Below are 26,789 nucleotides of genomic sequence, written 5' to 3'. Positions count from 1 at the left end.
AGTGGGCATTGGATCAGCCCTAAATGCTGAATTATGGTACCATCCCAGACAAAGTCCAACAAAATGTGATATTAATGTAAAATACATAGACGTTTAAAAATATTTAGAGAACACTACATATTTGGACAATGCACCTCCTTTGTTGTTAATCCATAAATTATGAATGAATGTTCAAAATGACAAAGCCACGTTTTCTACTGTACTCAGTTTTAATTTTCTTATTACAGTCTAGCTTCCCAGCAAGCTCTATGAGGTTACAATAGAGTCTTCATGAAAGTTCTAAAGTTTAGTTAACAATTGTTTGATAATTTAGAATGCAAGCAACAATCTGCCAGTTATTGGTAATGCTATATTCACAGGTATGACATTTTGAGGCACCCAAGAAAAATATTGAACAAGACAGAGAAAAAGGTACCTTCATTTTGACTGCAAAACCCAAAAGAAGAACATTTTCTATCCTAATAGCAATGATTACACACATGCTTAAAATTGATCATATTCTTTAATGGTGTGCTGAATTTGGAGCTAAGCAGGAGAAGGAAAATGATAGTTTTTCTTCGTGGCTTTGAAGGGATTACCTCTAGAATGTTTATTCAGTCCTGGGCTCATCAACAGAAACACTGACAAATTAGAATGTAGTCACTGCAGACGAACATGATTCGTGGGCTAAAGAATTGATTTAAAAAATATGTAAAACACAAGTATATAGTGTATAGTTTAGCGAAGCAATGACTAAATTGGGGAACATTGCTGTCTACAAGTATTTGAAATGTTTAAACAAATAAATAGGAGAAAATATTTAGTGTGAAATAAAATTAAATTAAGAATAGGATAATTTAAGCAGAATGTCAGGAAAAACCTTTTGACAGAGAAATTTATTAGACTATGGAATAAGTCTCCCAAGGAATGTGATGGAAGCCATATCACTCGGGAAAGTTAAACCTGGACTAGACAAAACATTTCATACTACAGCACTGGCAGGAAAATGGATGAGATGGCATAATCCATCTTTTCCCCCTCTGATTCCTTTGGTGTGCCATTTTAGTGCTGTTGATTGTTTCTTTTTAAGTTTTTTTTATACTTATGCATGAAATCTATATTATAAAAGCAGCACCAACTCTTAAAATACTGCTGCATACCAACATATGATCATTGTTAGTGGAAGTCTAATATTGTCAGAATAACATACATTCTCTTTCTCTCATGTTAATTTGTTCTATGCTTAGCTTGCTATACTGCAATACATGTAATGTTTCATTTTTGCTAGCTTTAATGTGATTTATTCTCAGCTGAATTTTTTATTACACCTCAAAATGTCAATGAAATATTGAAACAAAGACAGCACCACCTCAGTGGCTTCTCATCAGGTTATATTATTTGTAAACAGCTTAGCTACCTGAAAGCGGGGGTGGGGGGAAGCATTCATTCATTCATTCACAGAACTTATACTGAAATTTATTATTAAGAATATTTAGTTATTTAACTGTCCTCTCTAGACATTCAGTATAATCCTTCTCAGAGGCTTAGAGGCCCTTCAAAACTGTTCCCTTCCCCCACCCCCATCCCCCCAGGTACAACAGAAATCTGTAAAAGGCATAACCTCAACCTTTAAGACACAAAGGATGAGAATCAAGTGCAGAGTGTGAGCCTAAGAAGTCCGGCTCCCACCCCTGCAGCAGCCCTTCCTTCTTCCTCTCCCTCTTCCTCTTTATTCTCCTTCCTCCAATGAAGACATTCCCCTTCCTTAGCCCAGTATCACGATTTATCACTTTCCTGCAGTTTAAAGGGCACATTATATGTATTTACTGGATTTTTTAAATAATATTAAATTAATGGGGTCTTTTGAATGAAATAAATATTTTCATTATTTTAACTGTGTGAAGAATATTGTTGTGATTAAGGGGAAGGTTTGGAAGTCAGGAGGAGATGGCTCTCCAGAAGATCCCTCATGCTCATGAGCCCACCTGGAAGTGGAACTTGCAGATCTCAAATGTGGGAAGAAAAATTTATCCATTCACCTAGATCAGAAGACACCCTGACTCTCAATTGTATCCCTTTCCCAAATCAAACTGACTAAAAAGCTTTTCAGACATGAATGTCCAAGGGGAAGAGACAATCTTCATGCTGCAGTGGACCTAGATGGAGCTGGAGGTTAGGTAAACCTGTAATGTTAAACAGGAGAAAGGAAGGCAGATGATGGAGACCAGGAAAAAGATTTATTTTTTCTTTTTAAAAAAAACTCAGGAAATTAAACTGAAAAATCTAAATTAATAGGATGTCCAGTGCAGGTACTCTATAGGAAATGTATACAGTAACCTGATAAATCGCTTGGTAAAGTACTTTAAAAGGAAGGTTTGTTAAAGGAACATAACCAAGGGCAGGGGAAGGTTTCAGGGCTCCTATGACTGGTACAGCAGGGAGCCAATCCCCCTTTCTTATAGCCCACATTCAGGGGCGGCTCTATGATTTTTGCTGCCCCAAGCATGGCAGTCAGGGAGCCTTCGGCGGTGTATCTGTGGGAGGTCCGCTGGTCACGCGGATTCGGCGCGGCTCTGCGGGTGATCTGCCAGTCCTGCACCTTTGGCATACCTGCCGCCGAATTGCTGCTGAATCCGCAGGACCGGCGGACCTCCCGCAGAAACACCACTGAAAGCTGCCTGACTGTCGCCCTCACTGCGACCGGCAGGCCGCCCCCCACGGCTTCTGCCCCAGGCACACGCTTCCTGTGTTGGTGCCTGGAGTCGCCTCTGCCCACATTAACCCTCATTTGAGGGGAGGATGGTAAGATCCAAGCAATGGGTTGCCTGGAGGACCTGGATGGAAAAAGTGGGGGACTGGCGAAAGCCTCTCAGGTAGACACTTTCATCAGCCGGGTAAGTCCCAGACATCTAATAATAAAGTTGCAGCCTGATTAAACCATATCATTTGTCTCCTGTCCTTCTTTCGGTATAGCCAGACAATGCTAAATGTGTGCCTTACAGTATGTACGTGAGCATAGCTGCATGACAGCGAGAATCATAGCTTTTGCATTTCCTAACTTTTGTGCATTATTACCACTGTATTTACCCACTTTTAGCATTAATTTGTATAACAATATTGCAATTGAAAAGATAAGGATGTTATCAGCTGTTAGCGTCAGGTATCAAAATTGGATGTTTTATAATGGATAAACTGAGAACTCAGTCATGTCTCCTGCTGGATCTGTACATGAGATGTAAATGTAAAATATGTGCTGTGTTTCAGTAGTGATCATTATAGACCTGTTTTATTAGTACTGTAAATATTTGTGCTTCTCCAATAAGTTTAACTGTTTCCTCCTGTTATACAATATGGTACATCAGGCTATAGCACTTTCTATTTCATCAATCCTTCAAAGCAAAAACATACATTATATTGAATGCTCTGTAATTTAACTGTATGTATTAGCACAAAACTAATGTTTAATAAGGTTGTGAGTTTTTTAACAGTCAAGTGAAAGCTTTTTTAACTATATAGTAAGGCTTCACTTGAGGGACTTTTAGTACATACATTTAGGAACTTTTTGACATAGGAAAATAATCAGCACTAAGTTTGATGTTCTTGTAATAAGAACATTGATATAGAACAGATATTTGCTACTGTGCTTCTGAAGAGCAATTTTTTAAAGAGCCTGAAATTCAGAGTCCTGCTCTCATTTTACATCCTGCATTTATTTGACAGAGAATATCACCTTTATTCCCCTGGATAAGCATACATCTATATTATAGAGTTAACACTACTATGAGAACCTTTGGCTGAAGACAATGTTGAACAATTACATAGTTCTCTTTCTAACATAAACAGGCTACATAGTGATGACATTCCTGTATGTACTTAGATGTGTTCCATCTTGCATACAGCAAAAACAAATTGCCAAAGGACAAGTAGCAAAACCCTTTCCAAGACATTATAATTTTTACAGTGGTAGGCTGCCCAGCTCTGTAATCCTGGCTTCATACAGTCAATAACAAAACTCCCACTGACTTCAGTGGGGTCAGGATTTCATCCAGAGTCTCACAATTTCCTTTAGCCATTTCAATATGACTTTGCTTAGGCAGAGAGGCTCACCCATGTGGATGAAGCTGCAGGAGCATGGCCTTAAATAGAAACATCATCACTTTTTTATTTAAGCAGTATGACAGAACTGTTCTAAGTTTACTTTTTAATGTGCCACATATTGTGAGCTACACAAGACATGGATGATGTATGTTATTAAGAGCCCAAACTCACTCCTAATAATAAATAAATTCCCAGACTGTTATGGGGAATCATAGATTCTATAATATTTAAACTGTAAATTCAAAGATTATCCTCCTGTATTGAATGTAGATTAAGAAATGTACATTGCTGTATGCATAATTACTTTAGGGTGTTTCTGTTTTGTTTTTCATACCAATGCCACCTTGAAGATTTAGTTACTTAAAGTAATATTCCCTATATAATAAACTATATTAAATGTATACATAATAGTCACTCTGGCATTTTTTAATGGTTAAATAGTATAAAATTATTCTCAGTCAATCACAAAAGAAGGCTAATTTAACTGTCAGCTGCAGGGGGCTAGATGTCAAAAACGTGTTAAAAGGGCCTAATATACCATGTTTTATTTGATTAACAGCTAACTTGAAGAAATCCCAACAATGTGTTCTTGTTTTAGTCTTATTTGCACTGGCAAGCTTTCCTTGTGCACTAATCTAGTACCTCACAGGTCTAATCTACTTGCACTTTATCACAGAAGCAGGAACTGAATTGTAGCAGCATGCTGCTTTATTATCAGACATACTCAATTGCTTATCTACTGTGTGGGGCTACAGCAGTTGTATGGCAAGACCAACTTCATAAATATCTGCTTCATGAAAGCAACCTCTTGAGCTGCTGGGCCAGTCCTAAAGCTAAGATATTTGAAAAGTTTAACGTTAACATCAAGCAAGTCAATAGTGTTTTTACCTATTCTTATTTTTTAAAAATTATCTGGGCAGGAATAAAATTATTTTTGGCTTAATATGAAGTGCACCTTTAGTCTCTTTTAAAGAGCTTTCATTTCCAGTTTAGAGAATGATTAAAAAATGCCCACAAACTGTAAATATATCAATTAATTATTCCTGCACAGTCCTAATTACCTTCTTAGAATTTTGCACATTATTGCAAGTTATTTGACACCACAAACCGAATCAATCCCAATTATATTCAACACCAGAAAAGCTATAAATATTTGGTATTTTCGATAAAGGACTGTTGTCCTAAAAAGCACATTTTAAAGACTGATGCAATATAGTAGTACTTGAAAACCATAGTCTAATGATTATATAGCTCATGATGAAGATTGTGTTTCCCATATGCAAAACTTGGCATTGTTCACAACAGTTTTACTTTTGTGTGTATGCATCCCATCAAATTTAATTCCACTAGTCTTTAAGAGGCAGAATACTCCAGCAAAAAGGATCTATAAAGAGTTTCTATCTATCTTGGTTTATCAAGATTATCATTTGGAAACGTACTAAAGACTGAAAGATGAATATTAGGATCCTGGAAATATTTTCTACATTAAATGAATACATGCTACAGGTATACTGTAAAATTGTTTGTTCTATGGTAGGTACATAATGATTTTAGGATTCCATCAGTCTCTGTTTTTCATTTAGTTGGACACAGAGACAAAGTCACCCTGCCATTAAACATAAAAGAAAAGCCAAAATGGAATACTCATACTCTTGCAAATTCTACTTCTAGGATTTTTGGTAAAATACTAGTGGCGATGTTTTCTAATTCAAAATCTAATTATTTATGTGCAATTCTCAATGCACTACAATTGGTGCAAATACATTATAATTTTTTCAAACAATAAGCACACAAAGTTTGCATAGCTGCCCTTTGCATGTACAAATCTAATGCAAGTGATAGCGTGCCTAGAATCATACACACAAAACTAAAAGCCAGTTTTAGACCCATTTTATGGTAAAACACTTTAAAGGAGGAAAAACAGTTAAAGCATCTGATTGTGGGGCATCAACTGGGATTTTTTTGTTGTTATTTGGTTTGCTAATTTTTATGTTTTAATATTCTCTGGATAAAAGCCTTCTGTGGGGTGTTTTCAAATCAAGTGTGTACCTTTTTCTAAAAGATATGATCTAGTTCAACTACACCTATTGACCTTAAATCATATGACCTGTGTTATGCAGGATGTCAGACAAGATGACCACAATGGTCCCTTCTGGCCTTAAAATCTATGAATCTCTGAATAAAGCCTTGTCCACACTAACAAAAGTAAACTGACTTTGAATTCAGTTCAACAACATGCTTAAGAATTTTGCTGACTGAATTTTCAAAGCATTCAGTATTAATACTCTGAGAACTGTTTTAGCACATATAATAGGAGTGAATTAGTGAGCTAAACTTCAGGTCTAATTTTCAAAAGTGTGTGAATTAGAAACATACGTCTCAATAGGACTTACCTTTAAAAATCAGGCCCTAAGTGAATAGGCTATTTAGGTGCCCAAACTTGAAGAGAGACTCCTAGTGGGATTTTCAAAAGTGCCTAGATACTTAATTCCCATTTATTTCAATGGGAGTTTTTAACTGTGTTAAGTAGACCTAGGTTAAAGCACATTCAGTGAAGTAGTACTATTTTATATAGTATAGACAGGGCTCAAAAAGTCTACCTGCAATTTAACTTGTGGAGATCAAGTGCGGACTCCTGCTCATTAAGACCATTGTTTGCATAGCTGTGAGAATTTATAGAAACCTTTAGCACTACATTACAGTAGATCAGGGATTAAATTTCTGATGGGAAAATCATAACTTTTCCTTGTGTGTATAATTTTTCTTTTAATGTGTGGGTTGATCTTACCTGTGTTAGTCATAAATGTTTAAGAGGGAGCCTTTTGGGGGGGCAGGGAAGACGGGGGGAGGTTTACAAATACTTTTTTAAAATTAACCTACAAATAATCACTTTAGGGAAGTGAAAAAATCACTGTTATAGTGATTGTCTAAATGGCAGAACTGTTCAGCTGATGTCTTCTGTTGAGAAGTGTAAGGACTGTTCTGAACAGCAAGAGGCATCATGATCATGAACTTCCTTCCGTAGCATTGGATAGTGCAGCGAGGGATGTCTCACATAGTTGCAGAAACAACAGGAAACCAAAAAATGATATAAGTCCTTTATTAGATGGTGTGGTGATTTGGGGGAGTTGTCTGTACAATTTATTAATTCTGTGTGAAATTATGAATTCCCTGTATGTCTACCAGACTGCAAAGTCCATTTGGAATGTAGGGGCTAGTTGTCTTCTCTGTTGTCTCTTAGTCTCCATGTTGGACTGAAATTCCAAGGCTTAGTGACACAGTGCTGACAAGAAAGCATTGATAACTCAGGGTGGTCCCCTATTCAAATACCAACACCCAAGACTATATGCTGGTTCCCACTCAAAAGAACTGGCTTGTCAGGAGAGAGGTTGCCTGGCAATGAAGCCACATGGTAGGAGTTTGGGATCACCTTTCTGAGGCTGATCTGGGAGTCATCTAACAGAGGCGCTGAAACATTATAAAATGGGCAGAAGCTGATCTATTCAGGGTCTTCACCATCTTCAGCTACTCAAAAAGAGAGAAATTGCTGTAGGAGCCTGATGATGCATGAGTCAAAAGGAGGAGCACTGCATTCAGCAGGTTTGATGTTTTTATATGATCTTTACTCTCTGTGCTTAATCTCTTAGTGAAGAGCAATGGTGGTTTAGGGTCTTGTGCAAAGTGTCTGTGTGCTACGCATTGTACCTATCATATGACCCACTGAAGAGGCTGTTGTTCATCCTTCGAGTTGAAGATGACCATGACATCACTGATTGGTTTGGTTTCTGTGAACATGTGAAGTTGATCAGGCCAATTTGAGCTTTGAATTGTCTGTGGCACACTGAACAAGAGATGCCACTGTGGCTTACTTCATTAATGGCGCACATGCTACTGTTGCAAGATTTACACTGCTGGCACTTCTGCTCTGCCTCAGCAATTCTCCTCTATTCATAGACTGTAGCTCAAATATGGATGAGGCTTCACCAGGTAGATTTATCATGAGCAAGATCTTCCCAAAAACTCTCAGTCAATGTTGAAATGCCCCAAGGATAGCTTGAGGGCGACCTTGAAACATTTCTTCTGGCCTACCTAAGAGCAATTTCCCTCCTTTAGCTTGCCATAAAAGATCTTCTTTGGCAGTCACTTATCTGACATTCTGGTGACATGACATGCTCATCTTATCTGTATTTTCATCAGAGTATGGATGCTTGGAATGGCTGCCTATATGAGAACTTCAGTATCTGGAACCTTGTCTTGCCATCTTAACCTCATTAGTTTCCTTAGACAGTCCATGTGAAAGTGATTCAGCTTCATCACATGATGTCTGTACACCATCCAGGTTTCATAAGCATACATCAGAGTTGGCAACACAATGGCTTTGTAGACCTTCAGCTTTGTTGATTAATGCCTCTATGCTTCCACACATTAGTCTGCCAAAGACCACATTTGCTTTGGCAGTCTGGCATTGGTTTAATCAATGATGTGAACTGCATATGAAAGTGTACTGCCGAGGTAGGTGAACTTGTCCACTGCATATAGGGTTTGGCCATTCACTGTGACAGTAGGCTCTACATGAGGTTTTCCTGGTGCAGGCTGGTATATCACTTCTGTCTTCTTGATGTCAATTGTGAGATCAAAGTGTCACAAGCTGAAGAGAAACAGTCCATACTTCGCTGCATGTCAGACTCAGATTTGAAATTCAGAGAACAGTCATTAGCAAACAGAAGATTGCAAACAGTCACTTCCTGTATCTTCATCTTCACCCGCAGTCTCCTCAAATTGAAGAGCTTGCCAGCAGTCCAGTATATGATACCAATCCTAGTGTCACAGTCACAAAAGGCATCTGTAAGCATGGCAGAGAACATCATACTGAAGAGGGTTGGGGCCAGTACACAGCTCTGCTTGACTCCATTGATGACTGGGAATGGTTCAGATGACTCATCGTCGTCCACAACACGAGCGAGCATGCCATCATGGAATTGCCGAACCACTGTGATGAATTACTCCAGGTAACTGAATTCTCCTATGATCTTCCAAAGGCCTTCCTAACTGTATGAAATGCTTTTGTCAGGTCAATGAAAGTCATATACAGGTTGCAGTCCTTTCCTTGGACCATTGCCTTGTTGTGATGGAGAGTCTTGTGTGTCCCAATGACCCTCAGAACTATGCCGGCTGGAGGCTTGTGCTCCTGGTAGGGCCACTCTTTGTGAACTGAAGAGGTAAACTGTAAGGCTCACACTTTTGGGTGGAGTTCTGGGAGAGAAGGAGTTTAAGGTATCGGGAGAATTTGAGGGATCAACACTAGTTCTAGAGGCTGGGCAGTGGATTGTAGCGTTGTGGCTCTCAGGAGGGGGTGCCAGATAGATCTGAACCCCAAGAGTTTGCCCAGGGGCTCTAAGACAGCAGCAATGCCTGGACTCCACTCAGACTCTGTGGTCTTAAAACACCCAGGGATTCAGCAGCTGGATCCTCTTACAACAGTCTGGCAAGTGGCACACTAAACTGGAACTGTGATAGCTGGCGATCATAAAATTATCAATAATGATGCAGAAAAAGCAGAAATGTTCAACAAACACTTATGTTCTGTATTTAAAAGAAGCTGGGTGATGTATTCATATCACTAAGTGATGATCGAATACTTTCTATTCCAACAGCAACTAAGGAAGATAACCAGAATCTACTAAAATTAAAAACAAAAACAAAAAACCAACTGGCCTGGATAATTTGCAAGCAACAGTTTTAAAAGCTGTGCAAGGAGCTTCTTGGAGCATTTATGTTTATTTTTAATAAATCTTGGAAAAGTGGGAAAGGTCCAAAGAACTGAAATAAAGCCAATATTGTGGCAATACTTTAAAAGGGTAAACAAAATGACATAGATAATTATAGGCCAGTTAGCTTGACATCAGTTCCAGACAAAATAACATAATGGCTGATATGAGACTTAAAGAATAAAAGGTGAATGATCTAATTAATGCCAATCAATGTGTCTCCCAGGAAAACAGGTTTTATTGGATTAACTCACAATCATTTTCTGTCAAGACTGTAAGTTTGGTAGATAAAGGGAACTGTTGATGTAATACTTTTAGAATTCGGTCAAGCACTTGACTTAGTACTTCCTGACATTCTGATTAAAAGTTAGCACTATGCAAAAATCCATACGGCACACATCAGATAGATTAAAAACTGGCTAACTGATTATAAAGACTGTAGATGTCACCAAGATTTGTGGTCAGGTAAATAGGATAAGGCAAAGTCACTATGTAGAGAGCCATCAGGATCACTTGGAAAGCTGGGCACAATTAAACATTTATTTCAATACATCCAAGGACAACTGGAGTTAGGTGGCTAGGTGCTTTTGAAAATCCCACTAGACACCTATCTGTATCTTTAAGCCATATTGACAGGATTAGGGCAGCCTGTACACTGGAAAAGCAAGGACTCTGAAAAAGTTACAACATATAATGAATTGAACATGAGCTCCCACTGTGATACTGTGGCAAAAGGGGCTAGCACCAATGACTTGCAGTATCCAAATCAAACAGACCACAGTACTGTTTTCACCCCAAAGCAATTCTTCTTTTTTTTGTGTGTGTACAATTCCCCAGAACCAAGCATCCTGTTATTTGCACTGTTAACACCACATTAACCTTATCTCCCTGATCTGGTCTTGCAGTGATATTTTTGTTCTGGTGTCTGGTATACCAGTAATTCACTTTCCATCCAGTACAAAAAGATTTTCAATCAAAGACAGTTATCTCCTAACATGAGAGAGAAACGTTATTGGTGCTGTAGCATTCCACACGTATGATGATTCTGATGAACTTCTCTAATTTGAACTGAGTGTTGCAGTCTTCCAACCAGACAGTCTACAAAAATAACAGATAAAACTGAAAGACAAAGGACAAAGCCCATAATCAAAGCCTTTTAAAACTTCTGATATACTAGATTTTAGAACTTTGTATTATTCATGTTGGACCAGATCTTCAGCTGGTGTAAAATGGCATACTGATTTACATCAGCTGAGAATCTGGTCCATTTTAGATGGGAGATGGAAACTTCTATAGAAATACAAAAGTTTTTGAAAAATCACTTAAGCCTTCTGATTCCCAGTTCCCTATTTAACTCACTTCACCACATTGCCTCCCAGGCAAGTCACTTTATGAGCATTAGTGTTAAAATTTCTAAAATGGTTTAATGATATTTAAGATAAGAAAAATCCAAAAATAGACATGAGGAAAATTTATATGCAGCCATATATCATTAGCTAAATATTATTAATCATTTTACAGATGACAAAACAAGGGAGAAAGGATAAATAACTGATCTGGACTACTGAATTAGATGTGAATATTGAAGCTGGGGCCCCTGGTACTGACGCTAATTTACTGTGTGATTTTGGCAAGTCACAAAACATCTGACAGACTCGATTTCCCCTTCTGTAAAATAGGGGTGATATTTACTAATTCCATATTTACAGGATGAGAGCAGCCTGTACCCTGGAAAAGCAGTGCTGTAGAATAACATTAAACCCACCATGCTGCATTTATACCTGCAGCGGTCTCCCTTAAACACATGCCAATTTATTCAGATGATTAAATAATACTACCTCATTATATGATGAAAATTCTCATTAGACACTAGAACATGATTTAACTTTGCACACAGGCCCAAACATATTTTCTTACAATAGATAACACTAATTCCACCTCCAAGTCACAGGGTTTTAATTGCATCTGTAGACTCCAGAAAACCTTCATAACAGAGGGCGGCATTTCGTAGTATTCAGACTAGTGTCTAAGAGCAGGTCCCACTTGCCACTGGGAAGGCTCTATACTCATTCAAGTTTATTTAAACATTTACCAGTTGTTCCACATAAAATAAAGCATGTGCTGAACTTTAAGCACAAGAATAGTCCCACTGAGTTCAAGTATGTGAGTTCAATAGCACTACTCATGTATTTAAAGTTCATGGGTGAAATTCTGGTCCCACTGAAGTCAATGGGAATTTTTAGGTATTTAAGTATTGTCCAGCCAAGCGAGAAGAGGGACAGAAACAATGGACATAGTTTAATTAAGCTACAACTTTATTCTCAAATGTCAGAGAGTACTCAGCAGATAAAATTGTACAGTGCAGGTAATTCCATAACCATTTATATTACCCAGAGCACTGCTGTCAGTCCTCTCCCTTCCTACCCTGGTCCCCAGCCCATCAGCTGCTGGGATCTCACCACCCATCCCCTCAAATGAGGGCTAATAGGGGCTATAAAGAAAGGGGGGTTGACTCCCTGTCATAGCAGTTGTAGGAGCCCTGAACCCCTCATTTTCACTCCTATAAAAATACCTCCTTTAAATACTTTCCAGATCTATTTTATCTAATCATGCATCTATTCCCTACAGAGTACCTGGGCTGGATATCTGCCCCAAGCTTACATAATGAGCTGCAACATCATAGCCTAACCTCTGTTATGTTTTTTGCCCCCAATAAGCCCCAAACTCCTGTGGGGAAGGTGAAAACCCCACCTAGCCTTGGTCAATCTGGTGGTGAGGGAAAAATTCCTTTCCAGACCCCAACCCCAGCCCACCCCCACCCTACCAGACAGGAGCAACTAGCTTAATGCCCACAGCGGATCATGACGAAACCTGGGAGGCTTCTCAGACTGGTCCAGGTGAAAACAAAACCAAGTTATTTACTGCACAGACTTGGGTACCAATAGTCCCTTACCCTCTTCTGGTCACCTGACCAGCCCCACACTGACCTGGCATGGTGCTGCCTGCACCTCAGCTCTGTACCAGGTAACTTTCTTGGCTCTCTAATCCTTGAAGGTGGAACACACCTTCTCCAACAAACCCACCACTTAATGTGGGATGAAGTCATTTGCAGGTTAAAGGCATAAAACTCCAAATAAAAATACAGAGGAGATTATTTTGGGGGTTAATTCTGTAATTTTACATAAACTTCCTTTCATTTCTTTCTTTGGTGCTAGACCACTTTTTAAAAGCATCTTTTTTTCTGGACACACTTCACCCCCTCATTGAAAGAGCACCATATAACACTGTTACGTGCTAAACATTACCTTCTCTGACAGAGCTTCTTCTAATGTTGCTAGAGCTGTGTCCGTGTTACTGGAATCCGTCTGCAATGATTTCACTCTGTCTTTTAAATTGCTTAGCTGTTTATCTTTGTCCCTAAGTTGCTCCTGTAGATTTTCAATCTAGAAATAAAAATAGATCACAATATTAATCAATATTTTCTTATCATTCAAGCAGGGAGTTGAGCCATAATAATCTGCATTACTAAAACAGCTACATGTACATGTACTGTGCTGTATCCCTCAGGTTACTGCAGATCTTCTATACCACACATGATGAGCAACAGAGCAACCTCTTCTTTTACTCAATTCTTTCAATATTCATGGCTACATATTAGAAAGTTTTGGGGCAGAAGGGGTGGATTTGGAGGGTGTTGTGGAAGAAGAAAGGAAGCCTCAAAACCTATGGATAAGCATCTTAACTTCTGAATATTTATTTGAACCAAACTCTTGGAGGTGCACCCAGCATTCGTTAGCCTTTTGAAGGTGCAACCACCAGCACTGAACATGTAAACTGCAGCTGCACAGGAGTAGCTCTAATTTATATGTCTAGATTTTTTTTAATGATACATATTTTGACATGATTCTCTCATTCTCTAGCCAACTACAAAAGCAGTTTCTCCTCCCTTAGTGTTCACACCTCAACTGCTAGAAGAGGGCTTCATCCTCCCTGATTGAACTAACCTTGTTATCTCTAGCCTGATTCTTGCTTGCATATTTATACCTGCCTCTGGAAATTTCTACTACATGCATCTGACGAAGTGGGTATTCACCCACGAAAGCTCACGCTCCAACACGTTTGTTAGTCTATAAGGTGCCACAGGACTCTTTGCTGCTTTTACAGATCCAGACTAACACGCTACCCCTCTGATATTTCTCATTCTTCTGAGTGCTCCATTGTATAACCTGAATATGGCTCAAAAGGCATAATTTGCAGACAACTAGTGGGGCTTGGTTCATCTTAAATATTTTGTGGAATGCACAATCTGGGCAGCCAGTCTCCACCAACACTTTTGCTCTTAGCCACAGTTTTGCTGGAAAGAATGTATGAACATTGAGTAGTAAAAGTTGGTCCTTAACTTTTAAAGGCAAATACATAGTAACAAGACAGGAATGGTCAACTATGATATAAAATAGGGAAAATCTGTTATGGTATCAGTTTATAATATATTCAGAATATCTCTATTTTCACACAATTAGAACCAAACATATTCTCCTTGTGCACTGAAAGCTCCTACTGACTTCAATGTGAATCATGCTCACACAAAGATTTCGGGACTGTGGCTGAAAAAATGTGCCAAATCTGTTGAGCAAAGTCTGTACCATAAAATATTTTTGTGGGTAACTGATTTAAAGTAACTGCATGTAAAGCAGGCTCTTAATAGGAAGAACCTGTGATATGGATCAAGTTGAACAAGTATGAAACAGCATATTTGGCAAATAAACCATGTACTGGCAGCAAACCAGGCACTTTTATCCATTATCTATAGCCTGAGAACAAACAAGCTAAACTGCAGATTATAACTCTTGTACATGATTGGTAGCCTGGATCTTCTCCTGAGGACTACATTAGTTACCATTGACTATATGTTTTTATTTCTCTTACTTCATATCATGCACTCTTATCTAAAAAACACCAGCATATGCAAAATATTCCTTTTTACAACCTTAAAATGTCAAGGAGGAAAAATAATACAACTTAAAAATAAATACATTTAAAATATTTCTTTTGCATTACATACTGGTAAGGAACTTTTTTTTAAAGGAATCATGTATAAATTATGCCTCAAAGGAAAACAAAAACTACAAAGAACATGCTAGAATACACACAGGATATCATCAAACAATTACAACCCATACTTGATGAGGACCACATCATGGAAGATATCTTTCCTGAACCCTCTCCCCCTTCTGGCCTTCAAACAACCCCCCCCCCCCATTCTTGGCAAGCTCATCAGCAAAAGCAAGCTTCCCACAGGGATAGGACACAGCAACTCAAAGTGGCACCAGGCCCTACCAGACCAACAGGCGCAAAACATGCAGATATACTTCCCCTGCTACAATGATCAATACCCCCCAAAACACACCTTTTAAGATGCATAGGTCCAACACATGCCTATCACAACATGTGGTGTATCTCATCCAGTGCATCAAATGCCCCTACAACTGCCATGTGGGTGAAACCAGACAAGCATTACACTCTCAGATTAACTCACACAGAAAAATGATAAAAGACCAAAAAGCACCCTATCATTTACAGGCAAACACTTTTCACAAAGTGATCACTCCATATCTGACCTCTCAGTCCTCATCCTCAAAGGAAACATGCACAACACCTTCAAAAGACAAGCCTGGGAACTTAAAGCCTGGACACTAAAAAACAAGGACTTAACAGAGACACTGGTTTTATGGTCCATTACAACAACTTGTACACACCCTGCTGCCTACTAACCCTCCATTGTCCTATGACTGCAGAGATGCCCACTTCATATTAAGTGATCTCCTACAACACATGTGAACCCATTATGCTTAACAATTTGTTCCACCTTATTAGCTTGGCCACTCTAGCTTTCCTTCTCCAAACCTGAAGAGAAGCTCCGTGAAGCTTGAAAGTTTGTCCCCTTCCACCAACAGAAGACAGTCCAGTAAAAGATATTACCTCACCCACCTTCTCTCTCATATTCTGTGACCAAGAGTGACCAAGAGTGGCTCATAGCCTGGCTGCAACAACACTGCAAACAACGTAACATTTCTTAAAAGTAAGAAGGCAAACATGAGCAAAATTTAAAAACATACAAGAGGGAAGACAGACCAAATCAGAGCTGATAATATGGCTATAGCTATAACATATATAAAGCCATATTTATGTAAGCTTACAACTTTTCAATATTCTCAATCCAAAAGAAAACAGCAGTCTAGAAAATCAGTGCCACTTCCATCACTTGAGCTTTCCCCTACACTCCTTATGTTGTTCCTCCCTCATTATGATACTTCATTTTGATTTATCTTATTGAATGCTTTAGGGGTGTTAGAAGAGGAATCCAGGGTTCTATTCCCACCTCTGCAAATGACCATCTCTAAGACTTAGCAAATTGCTTAACCTGTCTACTTCGGTATGTAAAATGGGGTATAAAAAGAGTATAACCTTATCTTTCTGAAGTTTTCCAAGTGATATGAAACCTTCAAAAAAAGTGTGATAGTAATGCCGCCCCAAATGGTCAGAAAATGTCATCACAGAGTAAGACAACTTTCATTAATCGTTCTTGAAGCTGACTTTCTTCTATTACATGGAGTTTGGTTAAATTTAAAAAAATGTTGATGTATTACCTAAGGTGCTCAATTCCAATGGACAGACAATGTACAGTAAGAACCTATTCCATATGAATACCTATACACACACAAATGCAGAACTATCACAGCAGTTTTACTTTTCTGGCTGTTGTCCACTTCTTATCTTCAGACATGGATTAGAATAAGGAGAATGATATACCCACATATGTCAAAAATAGATTAATGGAGCTACCATACACAATGTTCCCATTTGTGCAACTGATCCTGCAATAACAGAGCCTTTGGTCAGGTTGCTCTACTGTCATTTTATTTCTGTTGACAGTAGTCCCTCAAGTACATATCCAAAGGTGAAAATAAACACATTTTACAGCAAAAATCACGTAACAAATTAAGAATATGTTACACCTGGCCATTATTCAGCTAAGCAGCAGCCCTTGGATAGCATCAGGTATTATATTCACTAGAGAGCTTAATAAAGAAACAGTCAAGGATGTTATCCTCTTCGTCTCCCAGATGAAGCACAGAACTATTTGGCTGGTGGAGGGTTAAACACACAGTAGTGTTAAAGGCTCAACAACTACATTTTTATACTCACAGATACTGTAGCTTGGGCTTACAAGATATATGAAGTAAGACCCACTGGTTGAATCACTTTGATTTTCCACTACTTAAAAATAAACATTGTAGCTACTATGCTCACTTTCACACAAAAGTGTCTCCAGGAATTTTATCACATATATTTTTAGGCAGTTTTATAAAACACTTATTCTTCCTTAATATATTATAGATATGACTGGCCAAGCAACTGCCACAGACTTCCTGTCACTGACTTACTACTGTACATATATAAAACCTGAAGTTTGTAGATTATTTTATGGCTGTGAAAATCTTTACAACTAGAGCCTTATATGGTAGAAGACAACTGCATAATGCTGAATAAATAGACAAATTTAGCATTGTGGTTGGTTTATAAGAGTCCTCTTGAATATTGATGCAGAACAAAAATAGACCACTCTTTTCAATTGTGTTTTGTTCCTGCCTTTTATGGCTGATGTAGGTTATATAAAACCCCATAATATATTAATGCATAATAATAGTAAAGGAAGAAAAATAATAGGAAAGCTACATTGGGAGGTTGTCAATTTATAATAGAAAAAATCAATCATAGAAAGCTGGTGTGACGTTTTATAAAACAAATTCTGAGATGCTTAATTAAACATTGGTTTGAAGCACTGATGTATTGATTAAATTATCTTTATCCTGTCATTTTTAATAGGAAGCAGTTTTTTAAACTTCCCATATGCCATTTACATAGGTCCTGGCAACCTGGCCAAAAAAAACGCTGAATATGATTGAAACTGCAATCCTAATGGTTCAGTGGGGCCTTTATTGAGGAAATGCTCTTCTCAAATCATTGCACATCAACCTCATGGGTGATCAACATGTTCCACATTAATCACAAAGGTTTAGTGTACAAATTAATCCAGCTGCTCTAACATTATCTCTCATTAGTTTAACATTAATCTGGAAAAATTGAATAAATAATGTGTTCAAAATCTAATTCCAGTGAAAGCAATTAAATGGATCAGTGCTCCAGTCTTTATATGAAAAATATTACCTCTTCAGAGCTTGACATGTAACTTCATACAGGCAAAAACTCCCATTCATTTCACTAAGTCTTCCTACTTAAGGTCTTCAGATTAAAGCTCCAATTCAGGAAAGCATCCCTAGTCAGGGCAGCAGTTAAGAACATGTTGAAAATTAAGCAAGCGCTTAATTGCTGTTTTGAATCAGGGCCTGAATCTTTACTTTGATAGGCTCCAGCAGAGCACACATTAGACCAGATCCTGCATGTGCTGAAATCAATAGAAAATTTGCCATTGTATTGCATTATTATATGAAGTCTTTGCACATGCAAAGCAACTTTCATCCAAAAGAGCTCAAAGACTTCAGTGGAAGCAGGATCAGACCCACTACTACTGTTATAGCTGAACTAGATTATTTAGAGTATACTAGAGTATTTATTACAAACCTAAAGCCAAATTCTCTGCTCATTTAACCCCACTGAATTCAGCTGAGTTATGCCAGCAGAAATTTGGCCCCCTAATGAGCAAAAATTTATAACCACCACAAAAAAGGGATGCACATTGGCATAAAAAAAATCTGAGATAAACTGTTTACCTTAAAATGTGTGAATTCAATTGAAGATATTTTGACAATTTATAATTAGCAATTAGGGTTTGCGTGTAATACACACACACACACACACACACAGAGTGCGAGTATATGTGCACATTCTAGTGGTAATTTCTTTATTAAAATGTGTTGCAATCTGAAGAGTGATTAGGTCAATATGTCAGATAGTAGTATGCCAATACTGTATCCTAATTTAAACTTTTTACAGTACGATGATGTGAGTACATGACATTATTACTATGGGTAAAAAATCCCTACTTGCTCTGTGACACAGTAAAATACTAGCTTTAGAGAAGGCACACCAAGTATACTCCATACATTTTCATCATTGCTATCAGTGGAATTGATGACACTATTTTCATTTTGACATTTAAATATATAAATATGCATCAAAGCAATTGGACAAATTCTGTCCTGCATGACATTCCACGTCTGGAATTTGGCTCTGTATAAAGAGTTAAAGCTCAAGAGACACTACATGCTCCATCTCTCTGAGTATTACTGGATATCTATCTTCCTCGAGGAAACAAAGAGGGTGGGGGTGGACAAGGAGCTGGGAAGATATTATGTAAATTAGCTCATTACTGTAAATTATCTCTATTTCATACATAGTAATATTTTTGTTCATGTGTATATTTTTGTTCAGACATAGAAATGGAAGATAAAAGTTCCTAACTCATTAACACCTATTTTATGGCATTGTAACAGTCACATCCAAAATTATATTAAGTGGCACTTAGAAACTTGCACACAATGTTTCTTTACTTTCATCCAAGTATTAATGATTCTAACAACTACTTCATGACCCCCTGTGGAATATTTAAGCCATTGCATGTTTCAGCTTCATCAAAATATATTTTTTAATGTAGGGGGAAAATACCAGGAGAGCGTTTCCAAAAACATGTAATCAATATTCAAAGTTGGATCTGCTCTTTTATTATCAGCTTGACCTACCCATTGTAGGCACCCCAAATTAAAGTACTTATTTCCTATGTGCAGTGCTTATCTGAATTCCAAAGTATTTATATGATTTCCTTCCCCTTCTAACTAATTTTAAAATATGATCCAAGCCTTAACCAAGAAAACATGTTCTAAAATATTACAGCATTTAACAAAATTCTCCCCTCAGAGGTAAAGAGAACAGGCAGCAAATTAAAAACATCCCCACTGAATTACAACTGTTTTAATGTAGATCATTCAATTCATGGCCCACAGATAAAGCGATACACAAATGGTCTCCTACTTACACAGGTACTGGTGAAAATCTGGAGTAGCTCCATGAAGTTATTTAGATTATACTGGTGGAAAGTGAAAGGAAAAACAGTCTTTTCTTTTCTAAGAGCGGTTGGACAGGAGTTTAATGGTAGCATAGACAAGATCTCACGGTTAGCTAAACTTGGACAGAACTCTCAATTGGGTTAGCAAATACAATGGGAGTTCGTATTCTTAAACACTAAAATCTTGTAACACATCAAATTAACTAGCTCTTCATGGGCTTTTTAAACCGAGAATTATATAGGTCATGACAGATTATTGCTGTCTCTCTAACATACATGTATATATATTAATTTTATTTCTCACATGCATGCCTCTGGCAAGGTAGGATATGCAACCATCAAGTTGTCAACATGCAATCCCCTTCTACCTTTGCTGCAGTGACATTGCGCTATTATCTTTACAAAAATAAATTCATCTCATCTTTCGGTATTTTAATAAATGTGTATATTCTGATCATTTAAATTTGACACTATTTATACATTTTTAAAAGCATTACACACTCTGATAATAGTCTGGTCTATTAGGCATCCTGTCAATAAACTCCAAGTGCTAATTCTGTCACTTTTTGGCGACTGTGTCAGGAATGCTTCTTGAGTACTCAACAGATTAAATTAAATCTCACCTGCTGACATTCTTGGTAATTCTACAGAAAGCTACATTCTCAAAAAAATTATTTTCATTATCCAAGTTAAAGCTAAGATACCGTACTCAAAATAGTGCCTTTAACGATCTATAATAAGGTGTAACAGAATTTTTCAGAGAAATTTTTCTGTGGCCTTTTTATGAAACCTTAAACATTTGCTAATACAATTAATTTAGCTCAACATATTTTCTACTCTGCTTTGGATTTATATGGGTTTAAAATGACTTAAACGACAAATATTTTGTAATACTGGCTCCTTGAATCCTAAAACTAATTTTGTTTGACCCCTCTTAGTTTCTTTAGACCTAATTCATTTTCTGAAATTTGTATCACATTACAGAAGGAATCATCATATTCCAGTAAAGTGAATCATAAAAGATAAGATTAGTTCCATTTATATCTAAAAGGAAAACCCAGGAAAAACAGAAACTCGTGATTATAATTTTTTTCATTCTTTATTTAGTAAAAAAAACGTATGTATTTTAAGAAACCAAATTCCAAACAATATTTTGCAAATTATTAAAACATTCTAATGAGAAAGATTTAATAGAAAAAACATTTATGCAATGGAAAAGATATCCCTATGAACAGACAGAATTTCAAGCTCCCCTTCTCCCTCAGCAGATATGTTTTTTTCTTCAGAAAGTGTTTTCGGGGATGGATTTTAAGTCAAAGAATTTTGAACCCTAGCATCCATTCTCACATGTTAACCCCCTATCAGAGACACAAACATAATGAAGGGTGCAAACATGAACTACTCAACTGAAAAAGACAATATTAAGGGTAGCTCAAATGCAAATACCACACATTGCTATTTACACACAATTTATTTTTTATTGGTTAGTATGACTCATGGTAAACGTTCTGACCCACACTGCAAATGGTCCATTTCAGACACATCTCAACACACTCCAGAATCTAGTATCACTAAAGAAATAACTCTCATAGTGACCTAATACAATAAAAGAATTAAAAATAGAGTTATACCAATGTCTGTGCACTTTACTACATTTTTAAAATGCTGTGATAAAATACATTCTTAGTTAAAATCAGTTAGAACAAAACCAGTTTTTTTTAAAAGATGCAGATTAAACTTTTTTGCCTACTGTAACATATTGGGGAAAAAATACCGCTACATGATAGACAGATAGCACAGGGAATGGTTTTTCGAAAGAAGCATTGATTTGTAGCCAGAAACATTTCACAGAGTGAAGTGCAGTCATCAGGTGTCGGCAGTTGGAAAGTAACTTTTAATATTACTTTAACAGATTTTACGGTAACTACTTAAGGTCCTGATCCAGTAAGAATAATATACAATCTGCCTCCACAGCCCTACGTCAGCTTCCATGGCATGGAAGCTGCACTCTTATTTTATTTAATCAGGGTTTTGATTAACAAAATGTTTTCACTGTGCACTTCTTTTGCTTCGATAGTTTGACATTTCAGAACAGTGAAATGATCAAGTCAGAGGATAGTCCTTGTAAGTGCTTGCAGATTCAGCACATGAACAGCAAACTTCTGTTCTTCTTTGGGGAAAAAAATTATACAACCCACAATTATATAAATTTTAAAAAAATCAAAATATAAGGTTATAAGGCATTTAGATATAAAAATTACAATAAATACAAATTAAAAAATATGTTAAAATATACAGCATTTCTTGGGAAAATGCAAGATTTTGTTTATGAAGTAGAGTTAAAGGAGGATGTTTTACTGCTTCCAATTATATATATTATGGTAATTTATTTGTTAATACTATTCTCTTGTCTTTATCAGGGTAGTGAGTAAATGGTCTATAAATCTTTTCAAAGTATGTTAGATTTTCTTCATTTTTGTATGTCGTTTCAATACTTATCATAGTTCTGAATCATTCATCTACAGAGGAAAGATTCTAGTCTTTGAAATGCCTGCAAAGTATCCACTTTACTACCAAGAGAGAAAGTTTTTTCCCATTTCTACATACTTCTGGAGTGCTTTCTATAGAGCTGACATCCCCTAGCAAAAATAGCACAAGGGACAAGAAGATATTTTCACCTTGTATTTCCTCTAATATTTTGCATTGCAGGCTCTCTCTCCAAAATATCAGGGTATTAGGACATTCCCAAATCACATGACAGTATCATTTCTAAAATGCCAACATATGTGTGAATTACTAAAACTAAATCAGTTCAGTTTATTGGTGTTCACTGTAACTTATTAAAATACTTTGGCCTTGATCATCCCATCAAACCCATGGAGGCAAGAGGTATCCACATAAAGGACTGGCCACTCTGCACTGTTTCACTATCTCCAACTTCCTTTGGTGCTACAGTTTCTTCAGGTTGAGTCCTACAGCAATAGTTAGCCAGGAGCCCAGAACTAGTTAATGCTGCTTCAAGCAACACCCCCCAACCTCATGACAAGAGCAGCAGAGGAACAAACTATGTGTTTCTGCAGTGTTTAAGCACTACAACATTTTAGAGTTGGAACAGCAGCATTTGTGACATGACACACTTTTTAATTAAGTGAAAACATATCAATCTGGCTTTCCTTCTGTGATGTGACTTTGCTTACTCTTGTCTACAACAGTACTTTAAAATAATTTAGAATAAAGCTGGATTCAAATTTTTTATGTGAACTGGGTTAACCATAAGAACGGCCATACTGTATCAGACCTTCAAACCACAATTTGAGGACTTCAATAACTCAGACATAGGTTAGGGGCTTGTTACAGGAGTGGGTGGGTGAGATTCTGTGGCCTGCATTGTGCAGGAGGTCAGACTAGATGATCATAATGGTCCCTTCTGACCTTAAAGTCTATGAGTCCTGTCTTCTGACTGTGGCCAATGCCAGGTGCTTCAGAGGGAATGAACAGAACAGGTAATCATCAAGTGATCCATCCACTGTCGCCCATTCCAGCTTTGGGCAAACAGAGGCTAGAGACTCCATCCCTTCCAGTCCTGGCTAATAGCCATGGATGGACCTATCCTCCATGAATTTATCTAGTTCTTTTTTTAACCCTATTATATAAAATGTATGCAATACAGTAATGCTACCAAGTTACTTATTTAGGACATAGCCTTCCCTTGATAAATGTGTGCAACTCATATTAACTTTAATAAGAGTTAGAATGCACACAGAGCTCAAGAGACTATACCCCCATGTATGTACATTAACCCTTGTACTATGTACTTACATTTTGAGTTAAGTTGCATACTTTCATAACTGCACTGAGTGTACAGTAAAGTATACTTTTTAAAAGTAAAATTCTTATTTATCAGTTATTTTAAGCCAAATTTTTAAGAGGAATTCTTCAAGCCAAGACACAATTAAGAAACACCACACTCAGTCTTCTCTGTTGGGCTTAAATATATATTTATTTAACTCTCCACGAACACATTCACAACAGTGAAGTGTGAACTGATCAAGTACAATCTAAAATAAAACATAAAAAAAAATTAAAAGTCACCCTGACATAGAGGTATGCTTGAATGCTATGCTTGTTGTTTACAAAATACTCTCCTTCCCCACATCACTATATGTTATATAGGGAAACAACTCTACATCAGCGAAAAAGAGAATAATTCACACTCTACCAATAAGCTACCAACTGTACATCCCATAAATGAACCTCAGGTCTCCCTAAAAGCTCCCCCAATTCATCTGATACCAAATCAACTATAAGTATATACACAAAAACCTGATCCAAGACTTAATGAAGTTAATGGGGCATCTCGCAAGAGGGGTCGGGGAGAGAAAGCTAGCACAGGAGCGCTCCTTTGCTTGTAGAAGTATGGTTCCATTTTGAGTTATTGCCAACGGGATGGCTCTGAACTTATCAGCAACCTCTAGGTAAGTAACTTGCATATTTTTTCTTCTGAACTTAAAGATTTATGGTGAGATTCTTCAAAGTTGCTAAGAGGATCTGGACACCTAGTTGCTCTGGTGGAATAATAAATCCTAGCCTTCTGCAGCAAATATTGGTTGTTCCTGAATATACTCAAACCTCACGTTTTAAATTCTAGAAACAGCAACACGATATTTCTGAAAGACTATTTAATTTAGAAGTATGTTGTAATCAGAACTTCTTGCCACCAGATTAAGATTGTCAGCACTTCTGTTATACACATCTATTTTCATTGATCTATGAGAGGGAAACGCTGGCAGGGCACTGAGAGCAGTCCTGGATTTTCAAGTTGCTCCCCATTATGTTTGCCAGAGCCCAGATTTGCAAAACCCATTTGAATGTTAAGGTTGTTGAAGAGGGTATGAGCTAAGGTAGATATATTTATGGGTAGACCTCTGTTTATGTTTATACTGTGATTTCTAAGTTATGGGATAGGAGCCTGGACCACTGGGTGGGCACCTGTACTTATATTTCTTAAAAAAACCCTGAATAAATAAAGAAATAAAATAAATGGAATAATTTGGCTGTAAAAATTAGTTCCAGGATGAATCTTGTCATATACTACTGTTTTCTACAATTAAAAAAACTGGCTACTTCTAAGTGACTGGAGTGTCAAAAAATAAAGTCTGGACAGAGATTTCAAACACATTTTAGTAATCTGGCAACTCAAAATTAGTTTTGTTTTCTGAATTTAAATGCGCCATCCCTTAGTCCCAAACACTGCTTTGATATTTTAGAGAAAAGATATAAAAAGACCAACATAGAGAAACATATATTTTAGGAAAAATATGATGCTGCTGGCTTTTACCAAGTTTATAAGTGTAATATTAGCTCAATAAAACCACTATAACATTTAACTTAAAAAAATAGTCTCAGAGAACTAGATAATACAGGAATGCATTCCACCTTCAGATTTGTGGCGGGGGAGGGAGGAAAGATATAAAGATAAACTTTGGGGAAAATTCTCTCTCACACACTCCATTGGTATAACAAGATAAAGAGAAATAGGACTTCTTTCTTGTCTGGGATTTCCAATGCCTGGAGTCCATTTTCTATGAGAACATTACAAAGAGACTTTCAGCTCCTGAATCACACTCAACTGTCACTAAAGCCTATCAAGGCTCATTGGCCGAAACTGCAGAACTCAAACTTTCTGCTGAATAGACCTAATAGTTATCTCTATTAAACTTGATTTTTCCATGGATAACTTAACAATTTGTTTAAGTTTGTCTGCTCTGTAGTAGGAAACAGCTAATTTAGGAATTCAGAAACATTCTGATGCCCATGTTATATTTTGGCTAGAAAAAGACAGCTATTAAATTCTGTGGTAACACGGATTTACTGTATCTTTAACTTTGTTATTTCACAGTCCATTCAATTTTAACTAACCAGCCACAGAATAGCTCTAAAGCTACTACCAAAGAACACAAAGGATATGCTCAATGGAAGGAACTTGATTCAACAAATAAAACCAGTGATTTTGACCTGAATAATCTGGAAAGGCCAGAGACCGAGTAAATAATATATCATAGAAGAAATTAAAACGGTTGTTACTATTAATCTGTTCAATAAATAAGTTTTAGTAAACTAGACTTAGGAAGAGTAGTCCAGTGGTTAAATACACAGGACTAGGAATCAAGGGATCTGGGTTCTATTCAGACATTAGCAACAGACTTCATGTGTGATTAAGCATCAAATGCTCTTTGTGCCTCATTTTACCAATCTGTAAAATAGAGATAATATCCATCAATACTAGTAAAAAGCTTAAACTACTCAAAAGAAAAAACTCTTCAGAAATGTAAAGTATTATTCTATTATAAGAAAACAGAAATACAGTTTGGTTGGAAATTAACTGGGGGAATATTCCCCTCGGTTTCAAAATATGTAGAGAAAAGAATTAATAGCTCTACATATAGTCACTAAAAGATAAAAAAAGTATACAGCCATGCTGGGAACATGCACTTTTACACATACAATAGCATCTGTAATAGGGGGGGTCTCTAACATACAAAAATGTACAGAAAGTTTTTTCTGATTACTTTGTAATAAAAATACCTCCAATTTGTTAATAACTCCTGTATACTTAGACACTGTGATAGTATCATGCCTAAGGCCTGGTCTACACTGGGGAGGGTTGAACTAAGGTACGCAAGTTCAGCTACGCGAATAGCGTAGCTGAACTCGAACTACCTTAGTTCGAACTACTCACCCGTCCAGACGCCGCGGGATCGAAGTCTGTGGCTCCCCCGTCGACTCCGCCACCGCCGTTCGCGGTGGTGGAGTTCCGGAGTCGACGGGAGCGCGTTCGGAGTTCGATATATTGCGTCTAG

The 26,789-nt window shown here is 37.3% G+C and overlaps 1 protein-coding gene across 9 annotated transcripts in view; it reads right to left on the bottom strand.

The window, feature by feature from the left end:
- Positions 1-26,789, bottom strand: part of ERC2 (ELKS/RAB6-interacting/CAST family member 2) — an 829,394-nt gene that overhangs the window by 462,516 nt on the left and 340,089 nt on the right. For all 9 annotated transcript variants that reach the window (XM_045024524.1, XM_045024526.1, XM_045024525.1 and 6 more), the window contains one exon: positions 13,151-13,288. In XM_045024524.1, the coding sequence (XP_044880459.1) occupies positions 13,151-13,288 (138 nt within the window). The remainder of the gene's footprint in view (positions 1-13,150; positions 13,289-26,789) is intronic.

This window comes from Mauremys mutica, chromosome 7, assembly GCF_020497125.1.
Source record: "Mauremys mutica isolate MM-2020 ecotype Southern chromosome 7, ASM2049712v1, whole genome shotgun sequence".
Taxonomy (NCBI): domain Eukaryota; kingdom Metazoa; phylum Chordata; order Testudines; family Geoemydidae; genus Mauremys; species Mauremys mutica.
Note: the sequence above shows the minus strand (reverse complement) of the source record. Positions and strands in the feature narration are given on the sequence as shown.